Source organism: Lynx rufus, unplaced genomic scaffold (assembly GCF_022079265.1).
Source record: "Lynx rufus isolate CCGP_SWC_20201006 ecotype Redwood Valley unplaced genomic scaffold, mLynRuf1.p SCAF_7, whole genome shotgun sequence".
Lineage (NCBI taxonomy): Eukaryota > Metazoa > Chordata > Mammalia > Carnivora > Felidae > Lynx > Lynx rufus.
Window position 1 is genome coordinate 76,077,768 of NW_025814889.1, and position 15,987 is coordinate 76,093,754.

Genomic DNA, 15,987 nt, shown 5'->3' on the forward strand with positions numbered 1-15,987 from the left:
TGTCATTGCAAACTGAAACTCTGTATCTCTTTAGTAATAACTTCCTATTGGGGCGCCTGGTTGATTCTGTCAGTTAAGTGTCCAACTCTTGATTTCGGCTCAGGTCATGATCTCATGGTTCGTGAGGTCGAGTCCGGAGTCAAACTCTATGCTGACAGTGTAGAGCCTGCTAGGGATTCTGTCTCTCCCTATATCTTTGCCCCTCTCCTCCCATCGCCTCTCAAAATAAATAAACTTAAAAAAGAAAAATTTCTGGGGCACCTGGATAGTTCAGTCAGTTAAGCGCCTGACTCTTGGTTTTGGCTTAGGTCATGATCTCACTGTACGTGAATTTGAGCCCTGCGTTGGGCTCTGTGCAGCTCAGAGCCTGCTTGGGATTTGGATTCTCTCTCTGCTTCTCTCTCTGCTTCTCTCTCTCTCTCTCTGCCTCTCCCTCAGCTCTCTCTTTCTCTCTCAAGATGAATAAATAAACTTAAAAAAATTAAAAAACAATTCCTATTATATTCTTCCCCTTAGCTCCTGGTAACCACCATTCTACTTTCTGTCTCTCTGAATTTGATTGTTGTAGTTAACTCATACAAGTAGGATCAGAAAATATTTGTCCTTTTGTGTCTGACTTTATTTCACTAAGCTTCATGTTTTCAAAGTTTATCCGTTTGGAGTATGTGTCAGAATTTCATTTTTTTTAAGGCTGAATAATATTATATTGTATGTATATACTACATTTTGTTTATCCATTCATCCATCAATGGACTTTAGGGTTGCTTCCATCTTTTGGCTCTTGTGAATAAAGCTGATATGACACAGGTACACAAATATCTGTCTGAGTCATTGCTTTAAATTCTTTTGGGTATATATCCAGAAGTGGAATTCTTAGATCATATAGTAATTCTATAATTTTTTTTTTAGGAACTGCCATACTGTCTTCATATTTTTTTAAATGTGTATTTATTTTTTTTACGTTTTTTTTTTTAATTTTTTTTTTATTTTTGGGACAGAGAGAGACAGAGCATGAACGGGGGAGGGGCAGAGAGAGAGGGAGACACAGAATCGGAAACAGGCTCCAGGCTCTGGGCTGATGGCTGACACGGGGCTCGAACTCCCGGACCGCGAGATTGTGACCTGGCTGAAGTCGGACGCTTAACCAACTGCGCCACCCAGGCGCCCCTAAATGTGTATTTATTTTAAGAGAGACAGAGAGAGCATGAACAGGGGAGGATGAGAGAGAGAGAGAGAGAGAGAGAGAGAGAGAGAGAGAGAGAATCCCAAGCAGGCTCCACACTTCGAGTATGGAGCCTGACAGAGAGCTCAATCCCACCAGCCGTGAGATCATGACTTGAGCCAAAATCAAGAACCAGGGGCTTAACCAACTGAGCCACCCAGGGGCCTATTAATTGTTTAAAAAAATGTTTTAAATGTTTATTTGTTTTTGAGAGAGAGAGATCAGGGGAGAGGCAGAGAGAGAGAGAGGGAGACAGAGCATTTGAAGTGCTGTGCTGACAGCAGAGAGCCTGATGCAGAGCTCAGACTCACTGTGAGATCATGACCTGAGCTGAAGTTAGACGCTTAACTGACTGAGCCACCCAGACACCCCCAATTGTTTTTTCAATCACACAGAAAATAGGGGTGCCTAGGTTGAACGCCCCACTCTTGGTTTCAGCTCAGGTCATGATCCCAGGGTCATGGGATCGAGCACCGAGTTGGGCTGTGCTGAGTGTGGAATCTGCTTAAGATTCTCTCTGTCTCCCTCTGCCCCTCTCCCCCACTCAGGCACTCTCTCTCTCTCTCAAGTAAAAAGTAAATCACGCAAAGAATATTATGAGCTCATGGGTTTTAACATATTTTTTATGATTCAACCCACTGCAGTCACTATTATTTTCAATGCTTACATTGTACCATCTATGAGAGTCCCTTCTACTTGACTCCTGTATCCTTTTGATATGACTTTGAGTCTTTGATATCTTCCTCAGTTTCTGGAATGAGAAATTATTTGGGGCTGAGTTTGTATATTTTCTTCTCCAGGCTTGAACATCTCTAAACATTGATTCCTTTTAGTAGAAAATAGTATTTAGAGACCACCATCTGAGTGGTAGGGATGCTCATTCCTAAATTGGTCCTAGGCCTTTTCAGTGGGCAAAATTATGGAATTTTTTCTTTCATAATAGAACATATATAATAAATTCATACTGTCATTTGCCATAAAAATTAAGATTATAGGGATTTTTAAATTTTATAGTTTTATCTCTTTTACCCTACACTATACTCATTCAGCCAATAATCATTGTACATACATTACCATGTTCCTTATATTTTGCTAGGTGCTGGGAATGCATATTAAAAATTTACATTTGATCTAGTTTTCACATTGTTTTTTATTCGAATAAGCGAAGCCTTTTCCTTTTTTTTCTTCCAAATCTATACACATTGGCTTCTAGTTAAAACTGCTGAGCACTATTGGATTGGCTTTAAAACTAGTTGATTTCGGCTTATTTCTTATTTTTCATTATTTCCACTAACTTACATTAAACTCAGATTCCAGGAACTATAGTAGTATTAGGGGCACCTGTGTGGCTCAGTCAGTTGAGTGTCTGACTCTTGATTTTGGCTCAGGTAATGATCCCAAGATCATGGGATGGAGCCCCACATTGGGCTTTGTGCTGAGCACGGAGTCTCCTTAAGGTTCTGTCTCTCCCTCTGCCCCCTCCCCTGCTTGTGCTCTCTCTCTCTCGCTCAAAATTAATATATATATGTAACATATTAAATATATATATATATATATTTGTGTTAAACCCCCTTGTTGGCAGTGTCAAAGGAAAAATAGATCAAATAAGCTGTTAATACCAAAAAATCATTTCATTACAACTATTATTGTAGAACAAGATAATGTGATGGTACAAGACAATTTGCTATTCTTGGGTCTTTTTGTTCAGTTGGACTGGCAGCTGAACTCTATTGTTGAAGAAACCATTGGTCCAGAATTGTTCCTCTCCCCATGTTGGTGCTGGTTCCTACAACTGCACTATTAGTTTTGTTCTTTGAAGTTATTGGCCCAATTTAAATAATATACTTGGAAGCTAAAATTAAGATATATAATTAACACATTAGAGTGAATACATTTATCAGGCTTTTCCACTGTGACATTTAGCTGAAAATAAGTTTGGAAAGAAGAAAGTAGAGAACAAGGGAGCAATTGCTAGGAGAGCAAACTTCTGAGAACCCAGAGAAGAGGAAGCCTGACAGCACTAGACACAAGCCAAGGTGAGAATGCATGAAAATAAGCTTAAGACATAATGTATTTGGAATATTCATCATTTCATGTGGGTCGTATGAGACTTGGCAGGCAACCAGACCTTTGGCTGTGTATTAGTAAATACCAATTCTAAAGAGTACTAGCAGTTTAACTAACATATAGTGGAGTGAAAACTAAGAATTGCATGGATAATGGTAATTTTTAGTTATTTTGTATTTAATGAATAAGTTTTATAATACACTAAAATTTAAAATAAAAAAACAGGTCACTTTATAGAACATGTATAAACCACAGTCAACAGTTATCCTTTCTCAGAACTAAATACATGAATATCAGACCCCCAAATAGAAAACACAAGACTGAATTCATTTAAGACAGGGAATACTTTATTCAAACCCATCAGAGAAATGGACAGCTTGGATCTATAACAAAGCGTTGTGTTTTAAAGCATAGGTCAGTAATTGTATATGAGAGTATACACTGCTACATACAAATTAACTGATCAGAGCACAACTTTTCAATATTCAAAACAGAATAAGCTTCCCTGTAAAAGCAGCACCTTTGTGACATTTTTAACTTTAGTATTCCTCTCCTTCCTCTTCACCCTCTCCTTCAACAGAATCCACACCAACCTCCTCATAATCCTTCTCAAGGGCAGCCATGTCCTCACGGGCCTCAGAAAACTCTCCTTCCTCCATGCCCTCACCCACATACCAGTGAACAAAGGCACGCTTGGCATACATCAGGTCAAACTTGTGGTCCAGGCGAGCCCAGGCCTCAGCAATGGCTGTGGTGTTGCTCAGCATGCACACAGCTCGCTGTACTTTGGCCAGGTCTCCACCAGGTACCACAGTGGGAGGCTGGTAATTAATGCCAACTTTGAAGCCAGTGGGGCACCAGTCCACGAACTGGATGGTACGCTTGGTCTTGATGGTGGCAATGGCAGCATTGACATCTTTGGGAACCACATCACCACGGTACAACAGGCAGCAAGCCATGTATTTACCATGGCGAGGGTCACATTTCACCATCTGGTTGGCTGGCTCAAAGCACGCATTGGTGATCTCTGCTACAGAAAGCTGTTCATGGTAGGCTTTCTCAGCAGAGATGACAGGGGCATATGTGGCCAGAGGGAAGTGGATGCGGGGATAGGGCACCAGGTTGGTCTGGAATTCTGTCAGGTCAACATTCAGGGCTCCATCAAATCTGAGGGAAGCAGTGATGGAAGACACAATTTGACCTATCAACCTATTTAGGTTAGTGTAGGTTGGGCGTTCGATATCGAGGTTTCTACGACAGATGTCATAGATGGCCTCGTTGTCTACCATGAAGGCACAATCAGAGTGCTCCAGGGTGGTGTGGGTAGTGAGGATGGAGTTGTAGGGCTCAACGACAGCAGTGGAAACCTGGGGGGCTGGGTAAATGGAGAACTCCAGCTTGGACTTCTTGCCATAATCGACAGAGAGACGTTCCATCAGCAGGGAGGTGAACCCGGAACCAGTTCCCCCTCCAAAGCTGTGGAAAACCAAGAAGCCCTGAAGACCCGTGCACTGGTCGGCCTGTGAGAAAAAAGGAACAGAGAAGACAGATTATAATAGACCTTCCCAGAATTACAAAGCATTTCTTCACTTAAAATATCTTCATTGACGTTTATAAAATGACACCAAATAATTCATGTTGTAGTTGAAGATTTAAAAACCCTATCAAGGAATAATTTACCAGTTGTCCTCACTCCATTATATTTCTATTCTGTGTTTGAAAAGAAAAGATCGTATTTCAAATGTCTTCCTTAGGGTCATTATTTACTTTATTCTGGAAAACAAACATACCAGTTTCCGAATTCGGTCCAAGACAAGGTCGATGATCTCCTTGCCGATGGTGTAGTGCCCTCGGGCATAGTTATTGGCAGCATCTTCCTTGCCCGTGATGAGCTGCTCAGGATGGAAGAGCTGGCGGTAGGTGCCAGTGCGAACTTCATCTGGAAGAGAAAAACAAAGCAGCCACCTGTCACTCACAACCTGCACACGCCTGCTCCACCCCAGGGTGTCAATGGAGCCCTCACGACAGACCTCCTGTCTCAAGAGCCCTGAGATCTCCCTTGGGTTACTGAGGCCAACTCACCAATGACTGTGGGTTCCAGGTCTACAAACACTGCCCTGGGCACATGCTTGCCAGCTCCCGTCTCACTGAAGAAGGTGTTGAAGGAGTCATCTCCTCCCCCAATGGTCTTGTCACTTGGCATCTGGCCATCGGGCTGGATGCCGTGTTCCAGGCAATAGAGCTCCCAGCAGGCATTGCCGATCTGAACACCAGCCTGGCCAACGTGGATGGAGATGCATTCACGCTATGGGAAGGAAAAGAGGAAAATTTAAAATCAGATTGTGTTAGCATTTTGAATTTTCAGTAAATTTCTGAAAATATTTCTAGTCATATACAGGTACTCTTCAAGTTTACTTGAGATTATCCCTAACTCGATAGAAATGTTTAAGGAAAAGCACCTGCTCCAAATGCTGCAGATGGGTGTGGTCTGAATAAGGTTGCACTGTTCAATACATGTGCAAGCCCATTGTTCCCCCAGCCATGCTTGAAGAGAAATTTTTCATATGTAAAAAATATTTAAAGCACAGATTTAGTAAGATGCAGTAAATTAAATTCAATCATTAGTTAATTGGAATCAGTATTACTGCATTCCCTCTAAATAAAGATGAGAGTTTCTTGTACATATGACTTGGAATTTTAACATGGACATCTGCGCTGCAGCTGAGGCTAGATGCCACACCCCTTTGCAGTCTATCTGCAGGATCCATTAGTCCTAGGGGACTGGAAGCTAAATAAGGTCTGCCTCCTGCATTGCTGCATTTGCTGTGCCTGGTACTAGACTGTTCTGTCTGCTACATTATTTAACAGAGTAAGTTCTATTTCCAGAAACTGCCTACATGATCTCATTGTGCTATTCTGCCAGTTTTCCTCCTCTGACCCAAGCTGGGACCATATGCCTAAATTGAAATGAATTAATGAAGATGCACTAGAACAAAAGACAGCTGGACAGAGTATAGTTCTTTGTCTGCAGCATTTTCATTACTTAAAAAGAAGTCTTTCCAGAATCTTCTCCACTGCAAAAACTGAAAGATTGTTAGTATCTTTAAAACAATAGTTCCTAAATTAGAAAAATATCACACGAGAACTACCAAAGAATAAAAGCCCAGTGAAGGGATAATGAAGTATTTATTTAAAACAACAAAATAGTATTTTCATTTTGAGATTCTCTACTCACCACCGAATATTCATACTCATCACGTTCAATAAGAGATTTTCTTCTCTACTGTCTTTATGGCTTCAACTTCCATTGTCTGTCCATTGTCTACTCACTGACATATTGGTGGGGGGGGGGAGGGGAGAGGAGGGGAGGGGAAGGGCGTTTCCCTGGATCCTGGGCTTTAGGGTACCTTGGCTCTCAAACTGAGGCTTTCTCTCCAGCAGAAAGTGCGGCTAGCGCGCGCGCACACACACACACACACACACACACACACACACACACACACACACACACACGCGGAGTCAGTCAGGGCGGGGCGGCCCCAGACCAGACTTTAAAGTGCTTGTCAAGTGAATTGCGATTTTGCATCTTAAGAAAAAATATCTCATCTAAGCTTTAACAGTGAATGAAAAACCTTTTAACGCCTACAGTTCCACAATGATGAAAGCATTTTATTAAAAGTCTTATGACAGAGGTTTTGTGAGGGGGAACCCCGCCCAGTGGCTTTAAGGCCCGAGAAGGCAGAAACAAACAACTCCGCCCCTGCGCCGCCCTGACGCCGGCTGCCAGAGGCTCGAACAGAAACTAACCATTTTTTTTCGCGTTAATATACGGGTATCTTCCTAAACTGCCAACGAACCGTGGAGGGATCTTTTAATACTAACCCAAGGCTCCGCTTTGTCCCTGTCCTTCTCCCCTCCCCCCCTTCCCAGCTACAGCCACTGAGCCCGGGTCTTTCGGGACTTCTCTCCCTCCCCCTGGGAACAACGCCAGGAAGAAAAGAGCCTCCCCGAGTCACACGAAAACCGTGCGCACAGACACTGGGACAGAGCAGGCGACGCCACGACTGCCTTTCCCTGCCCAGACCCTTTCGTCACCGACAGATGGGCTGCCTGCAGCTTGGAAGGGCTCACATAACAAGAACTCCCTCTGCGCCGCCTTTGTTCTTCCCCCACGGTTCTGCTGCGCCCTGGGCGCAGTTCCTCACCCCGCACTGCGGCGGCGGCCAGACTCAAGGATTTGGGGCCCCAAAGCCAAACCTCGCAAACAAAGCGTAAGGCTACCCTTACCCAAAGAAGTTGGAAAGAGCGCTTAAGACTTTCCAAGTAGATCTTGGGGGACCGACCCCACCCAACGGCCACAAAGAGCCAGAGAAAGAAGATTCTTACCATGGTTGCTGCTTTGCGGCTGCCGAGCAGATGGCGGAGAGGAGGAGAGGTTGTTGCTTCTTACAGCGCGACTCTTAGGCGGTCGATGTAAGAGAACCTGCGGCACATGGGCGGATGCGGCTCCCTATATACAACTCGGTCACCATGGGGATGGGCTGGGGCCTTTTCCTGTTGGTCCAGACCCCTCAATCTGCCCGGAGAAGCCACGACAGGAGAGTGGTGATTGGTGCAAACGACATGGGATGAGGTAATCTCTCCCCCACCCCTTTTTCCCTAGCATCCATAGACTGTTTGCATCCTTCAGACAAAGAGACTGTGCAAAAACAGTCAGCCGAGCATCCATGATGGGGTGGGGTTGGGGCGGAGGGGGGGGCGGGGGGAAGAGAAGAAAGAGAACTTGAATTGTATGATTTTTATATTGCTTAAGCCTCACACTACAGCTAAAATCACCAATGTAGGTTTTCCCCAACACTTACATCGCAGAATTTGTGTTGAGATGAAATATTTAACGGAAAATTACTCCCAGTCCCTCTCTCAGAGTATTCTAAATTTCACTACATTCGGCTTCAACATCTCTAATTGCTTTACAAATAATGTAGGAGAGAAGATGGGAATGATGCTTAACATGGCTTGAGTAAATGTAATTTTTTTAATATAAAAAAGGTTCAATAAGAGTCATCCAAAATGGTTTTTCAGATTCAAGTAATTTATCGTAAGACCTTTTATGCACTCCTCCCCCAAAGAGCTAAACAAAAAGGGAACGTGGAAGAAAACCATACTAAATATGGAAGCACACAAGTAGTTATAACATGATAATTAAGATCTAATGAACATACCATAGTTAAGTAGTCTCCTAGAAATACTCCTTTACCAGAAGTCCCTGTAATATATTTTATGTAGCGTATTGTTCCTTAAAATGAATTGTCTTTCCTGATATAGAATTGAGAAAATACAAGGAGAAAGGATTGAGTTCAGAAGCTGGTGCTACTACCTGTGCATGTAGTTAATATTCTGCATTGTTCTTTCTTTCTTTTTTTTTTTTTTTTTTTTTGCTGGAAAGGGAAGAAAAACTAAGATACCAAATTAAAAAGGAGAGCTGTATACAATGTAAAAAATACTATTTTGTAATTTTGCCTCCATCCACAGACAACCATGTCAGCTCAATAACTGCTTTTTTTTTTTTTTTTTGGTAGTTCTTGTGTGAATTCAGTAAATCTCTTCAGAGATTGGGCTTCTAACTGTGGAAAATGTAGCCAGCCTCACACCCTTGCTATTCAGCTAGACTCTGGTGGTTGCTCAATTGCGTCTCAAGACAAAAAGGCTTTGCTTTCACCCCTAGGAAATGGATTGCAGTAACATTCTTTTGCTATTTAGAAAGACTCTATTATCAACAAGGATGGGCTATGCAGAATAAGACTTTGGACTGATTACCACCTGACATTGCTAATGAAATTTCAGAGGTAAAAAGGTTTGTTATGTCCACCAAAGTTGAAAATTTATATTTTGACAGGTAATTTTTATGTTTGGTTTTTAGCAACAGATTTTTGGGGTCTGCAGCACCATTTACAGTGCTCTGCAGAGCCCATTCATTCCTGCTGGGCTGCCGAGCCCAGCAGGCGTGGGAGGGAGGGACTTGAGACAGCTGCTGCAGGTTGTGGTGTGACAATGGCTGCCATGGATTTTTCTAGCCTGCTTTCCACAGCTCTGCTTTACTTGTTCAAATTTGCTGCAGTCGTCTCCCTAGAAAAAATAAAACCCAACACACAAATTATTTTATCTATTTCTTGCATATTTCATAGGAAAAACAATCTTCAACATCATCTTATCTCCGTCCCTTTACCAAATAAATGTTTATTTCAGTAAAAAGACAGGAGAATTAAGGACGACTTGAATGCTTCGTTCTGGACCCAGAAGTACATTTAATAAAAATAGGAATTAAATGGCATTGAGCAGTCTAAGGATTTATAAGTAGCTCATTGAAAGTACTTGTTATACAATTTTAATAATCAAATAAATGAAACACCGCTGGACCATGGTAAAGTATGCAAAGCTTTCCTTATGGAGAGAGAGGCACAGTCTTGAATTTTATTTTCTTTACAGTATAAAAGGAATATGTCATTTCCCCAATAGTCTCAGTTCCTTGTGCAATTTACTGAGGATTAAACAAAAGAGAGGTGTGTTCATGCAAGTGATTCTTTGTAATTCTATCTCAGAGCTATTCTGTTCCGTATGCAAATGAGGATTTTTTTCTCCCCTTGGGTATAAGTAACAATAAGATCTAGGTCAGAAATAGATTATTTGAGCACTGATAACCTTAAATATATAAATGGGAGAGCAGGGGAAATAACTAATCTGTTCTTTTTTCCCTCATTATCTGACTTAATGACATGCAAACTATTAGAAAATTTTTTTACTAGTTCGCTTCTTATTTTTTTCTGTCAGTTTCTTTAACTTACATAAACATAAGTATTTACATATGCATAAGTATTCTGTCTACTAAGGATTCATTCTTGTCCACAGTAAGATTAGCATAAAACATCTTTTCTTTTATAATATTTGTAGAATTTAAATTATTTGTGTGTCTACGCCTTTTCTCCATTAAAATGTGAATCTTAGTCCCTGGCAAAGTGCCAAGCATACACTAACCATTACACACGTTTGTTGAATTAAATGAACGGTTTCTTTCTGTGCATATTTTAATTAACTATTATAATGCGTAGTAATTTAAAGGTATTTAATAACTATTTTTCCTTTTTAAAATGTTTATTTATTTATTTTGAGAGAGAGCAAGAGAGCACGAATGAGGAAAGGGCAGAGAGAGAGAGAGAGAGAGAGAGAGAGACAGAATCCCAAGCAGACTCCCCAATCTAAGTGCAGAACCTAACACGGGGCTTGATCTCACGAACCGAACCGTGAGCTTATGACCTGAGCTGAACTCAAGAGCCGTACGCTTAACTGACTGAGCCACCGAGGCATCCCAAAACTCTCCATTTTCTGGGTTTCCTTCTTATATATTTTTGGTTTGCTTGTTCTCTGTCTCTGCTGGTTCCTCCTCCTCTCCCAGTCTTTAAATGTTGGAGTTTCTCAAAGTTCAGTCCTAGACTCTTAACTCATTTTATTCTCTATGATCTTAGTCACTCCTAATAGATGGTAAGTGCTTTCATTTCCAAGGCTGCAAATCCTTTCTATATGTCCATCACTTCTTTTTAAAAAAATTTTTTTAATGTTTATTTTTGAGAGACAGAGAGACAGAGTGTGAGTGGGGGAGGGGCAGAGAGACACAGAATCTGAAGAGGCTCCAGGCTCTGAGCTGTCAGCACCGAGCCCGACACAGGGCTCAAACTCACAAGCCGTGAGATCATGACCTGAGCCCAAGTCAGATGCTTAACCGACTGAGCCACCCAGGCGCCCCATATGCCCATCACTTCTTAACAATTCTTCTTAGTTTCAGATTGTGTAGTAAACTTCCAGTCTTAGGCTGGGTTTCTCACAGGTATCCCCAGTTGAACTAGTTACCTTCCCATAAACATGCACCTTCTACAAGGTTCTCTTGCTCAGTAAATGGAGCAGCATATATCTGATTTCTCAAATCAGAAAGAAGAATTACTCTTGATAGCTCCCTCTCTTTTTCTGACCAGCATAGAATCAATCACTAAGTCCTATCAGGTTTACTTCCTAAATCTCTCTCAGATCTTATTCTTTTCTTCCATCTCTATTGCCTTCACTCTAAGTACATCATCTTTTGCCTGGACAACTGCAGTGCCCTTCTAGATTTTCTTTGCATATACTCCTAACCCCACCCAGTTCAGTCTTCACACAACAGCCAGAGTGATCTTATTATCATACATATCACAGATCATGTAACATAATACAGATCATGTCACACCATTGCTTAAAGCAGATCAATGGCTGCCTATTAGTTTTAAGATGAAGATCCCATATCCTTAATATGGCTGCTTTAATTCCATAATGGAAGTAAATCTTATACTTCAAAATCTGCAAAAGGACATATTAATTTAAAATTATTTTAAAATTCAGCTAATTTCCTGAGAGATGATTTTGATAGGGAGGAGGGAGGCAAAGGAGTTATAAAAGCTAGATATTCACTTTATAATTATTTGTTATGCTATAAAATTATGTTTTATTTATTTTTGTATTTATACCATATTTATAATAAAAAAATTTAATGATATAAACCCATGAGTTTATAAAGATATTCCACAAAGGAAAAATAAAAATAGGAGAAAAGTGAATTAAAAATAACATCTGATACCATTGCACCACTGGAAGTAACTAGGGCAGCAATTCCATACTCTACACATTGGCAATCAGATAAAGATTTGAGCATTTGTCCTGCATTTCCTGTATAAACTTTATTTCAAGGTAACCAAATGACCTAAATTAATTAGGGAAAATCATTGTTTTATAGAGTTTTATAGAGTAATGTCAACTAGTGAATATGGAAGTAATAGAATTAGAAAAATTACCCTTGCATCCCCTAATGAAGTAATTTATTCAAGCAAAGATCATCAGTGGATAACAACTCTGATAAAATATTGATGGGGAATTTTTAAAATGTTTATTTTTGAGAGAGAGAGTGTATGCAAGCAGGGGAGGGGCAGAGAGAGAGGGAGACAGAATCTGAAGCAGGCTCCAGGCTCTGAGCTGTCAGCACAGAGCCCCATGCAGGGCTCCAACTCATGAACCTTAAGATCATGACCTGAGTCAAAGTCAGATGCTTAACCAACTGAGCTACCCAGGTGCCCCTGTTGGGGAATTTTTAAATGAAAGGATTCAGCTATTACTAAGTGAACTCACTGCTCAATATTAGCATCACTAAAAGTGGGACAATCAGACCCTGCGACCCTGTGATGTGATCTGATAGGAAGCACACAGCATCACCTATGAAAGTGCATCAGAAACAGCTGTGCTAAACCTATAACCAAACTTTTAGAACTAACTTCCATTTATAGGAACAAGTCAGATGACATCACAGGGAGGCAAACAGAAAAACGCAAAGTGTGGGACATTCTATGGGACAAATTATCTTGTTTCTGCAACAACTGAGTGGTAGCATGGGGTGAAGAAGGTGGGAAAGGGGGACTGCTGAAAGTTAGAAGAGATTTTAGAGACTAATTGCCAGTATAACAATGGATTTTGTTTGGATTCTGATTCCAACAAACCAAGTGTAAAACATTTTAGAGATAACCAGCAAAATTTGAATATGGACTGATCATTAGATAATACCAACAAATTATTATTCATTTTATTAAATGTGTTGATGGCAGGGCACCTGGGTGCCTCAGTTGGTTAAATGTCCTACTTTGGCTCAGGTCATGATTTCATGCATGGTTCATGAGTTCCAGCCCCATGTCGGGCTCTGTGCTGACAGCTCAGAGCCTGGAGCCTGCTTTAAATTTTTTTTTTTTCAATGTTTATTCATTTTTGGGACAGAGAGAGACAGAGCATGAACGGGGGAGGGGCAGAGAGAGAGGGAGACACAGAATCGGAAACAGGCTCCAGGCTCTGAGCCATCAGCCCAGAGCCCGACGCGGGGCTCGAACTCACGGACCGCGAGAACGTGACCTGGCTGAAGTCGGACGCTTAACCGACTGCGCCACCCAGGCGCCCCATGGTGCCTGCTTTAGATTCTGTGTCTCCCTCTCTGCCCCTCCCCCCCTCGTACTGTCTCTCTCTCTCTCTCTCTCAAAAATAAACAAACATTAAAAAAATAAAAAATAAATGTGCTGATGGCAGTGTGGTAATGTAAGAAAATTTCCATAATTTTTAGAGATGCATACAGAAGTATGGTGTATTAAATTAAATAAGGTCTGAGATGTGCTTTAAAATACTTCAGGAAAGAAACAAGGGAAGAGATGATAGATAAAAATTGTGGCCAAACTCTTGAAAATTTTTGAATTTTAATGATGTGTATATGGAGTTCATTATACCCTTTTTTCTATTTTGGGGTATGTTTGAAAATTTCTTAATAAATTAAGAATTTCTTAATAAAATAATGACTAAAAAGAGAAAACAGTGGATTTGAAGACAAATTTTATCTACTTCACAATTTATTCTGTACTACCTTGAATAGAAAGAAATTCTATTCTAATTTCTAATTCTATTCTAAGTCTAATTTCTATATTTATGAATATAGAAATTTCAAAAGAAGGAAAAAGTCCTTATATTAAGACCTATGGTTTATTATGGAAACCTTTACTAGGAATGGTGGCTGGTAACCAAATGGGACAGGAGTATAGTGAGTACTTTAAACAATGAACATAATATTAGCAAAGACATAGTATCATGCTGATCTGGTGCCTGTACAAGGGAGAGCAAAAATGTTGTCTTGATTTGGGTATGCAAACAAATTGTGGGTGATGTGTTCCATGTGGGGAGTGGAGTAGTTAATGAAGCAATTTGAGCTCTAGTCTAAAGAAAGAGTTTGGACTTGAGTCCACGGATGGTGGGAAGCCTTTATATTCTTATAGAAAAGAGTGAACAACATTTTAATAAAATTAATATTACTATCACTGTGTTAATTTTTATAAAATTAATCTGACAGGTAAGTGGAGTAGGGAAAGAGTCTGGAGATAATGGCATCAATAAGGAGGTTATTGCAATAATATAAGCAGAAGTTCTCAGACCTTCATAATTACAGTGGGGATGGATAAAAGGAATAATAGAAGAGACCATCCAAAGGACAAAATCCCAGTAGTGACTGGTTGGACATGAGGCAAAAAGGAGAGAGTAAAAATTAACCCTTAAAGTTTTGAACTTGGCAGACTAAGAGAATGAACCGGTAGTAGTGGGTACTGTTGGGTAAGTTGATGGTAGTGCTCAGTCAGTGGAGCATGCGGCTGTTGGTCTCAGGGTAGTGAGTTCAACACTACTTGAACTCAAGCCCCATGTTGGGTATAGAGCTTACTTAAAAAACAGAAAAAGAAGGGGCGCCTGGGTGGCTCAGTCGGTTAAGCAGCCGACTTCGGCTCAGGTCATGATCTCACGGTCAGTGAGTTCAAGCCCCGTGTCGGGCTCTGTGCTGACAGCTCAGAGCCTGGAGCCTGTTTCAGATTCTGTGTCTCCCTCTCTCTGACCCTCCCCCGTTCATACTCTGTCTCTCTCTGTCTCAAAAATAAATAAACGTTTAAAAAAAATTTAAAAACAGAAAAAGAAAATAGGGAAGATGAGAAGGGACACAAGTCGGAGCGAGAATTACGTTTTTGTGGTGTGTGTGTGGTGGGGGGTCGTTGAGGGTAGGACCAATCAGTTGATGTCGTCTTACAGTTGAATGTTACATTTGAGGTGATAGAGGGATTCAGGGCAAAAGTCTTGGAGGCCACTGGGAATCTGAGAAAGGTCAGGACTAGAGGCATGGAGATGCATAATTGAAACCTGATAACAGCATTATGTGCTGGTGATATGGTATGAGGATAGAATTCTCCAAGTATAACCCAAAATTTCAAGCTATGCTGCCGAATGGGAAACACAGTTTGTGTGCCTGCAGTTATGTTCACCAAGTGAAAAGCTTTTCTTTTTTCTTCTTTATTTTGAAAATTCTTTTTGAAGGATTTCATACATACATAAATTCTCACCAATCATAAATGTACGATTTGATGAATTGTTGCTAACTTAACATTATTGCTAGTGTAACCAGCATGCAGATTAAGAAACTGAATATTATCACTATCTGAGAAGCCTCCCACTTGTACCTCTACCCAGTCACAATCTGCCCTCAAAGGTAATACCACTGACATCTAGCACAATAGATTTGTTTTGCCTGTTCTTGAACTTTATAAAAATGGAATAGATTCTTTAAAAAAATTTTTTTTTACATTTATTCATTTTTGAGAGAGAGAGAGACAGAGCATGAGCAGGAGAGGGGCAGAGAGAGAGAGAGGTAGACACAGAATGCGAAGCAGGCTCCAGGCTCTGAGCTGTCAGCACAAAGCCCAACGTGGGGCTTGAACTCATGAACTGAGCGAGATCATGACCTGAGCTGAAGTTGGACGCTCAACCGACCGAGCCACCCAGGCGCCCGGAATAGATTTTTTTTAAGTGTTTATTTATTTTTGAGAGAAAGAGAGACAGAGCTTGAGCAGAGGAGGGGCAGAGAGAGAGGGAGACACAGAATCTGAAGCAGGCTCCAGGCTCTGAGCTGTCAGCACAGAGCCCTATGCAGGGCTCAAACTCACAGAGCCATGAGATCATAACCTGAGCCAAAGTCGGTCTCTTAACCGACTGAGCCACCCAGGCACCCGGAAATAGATTCTTTTTATATGTGGCTTATTTCACTTAATACTATGTTTGTG

The 15,987-nt window shown here is 41.0% G+C and overlaps 1 protein-coding gene across 1 annotated transcript; it reads right to left on the reverse strand.

The window, feature by feature from the left end:
* Window positions 1–3,614: 3,614 nt before the first annotated feature.
* Window positions 3,615–7,784, reverse strand: TUBA1A (tubulin alpha 1a). Its single transcript, XM_047064891.1, has 4 exons — window positions 7,676–7,784; window positions 5,372–5,594; window positions 5,080–5,228; window positions 3,615–4,809 (listed from the first exon to the last, which is right to left on the reverse strand). Exons 1-4 carry the CDS (start codon window positions 7,676–7,678, stop codon window positions 3,829–3,831), a joined length of 1,356 nt encoding a protein of 451 aa, XP_046920847.1. The 5' UTR covers window positions 7,679–7,784; the 3' UTR covers window positions 3,615–3,828.
* Between the last annotated feature and the right edge of the window lie 8,203 nt (window positions 7,785–15,987).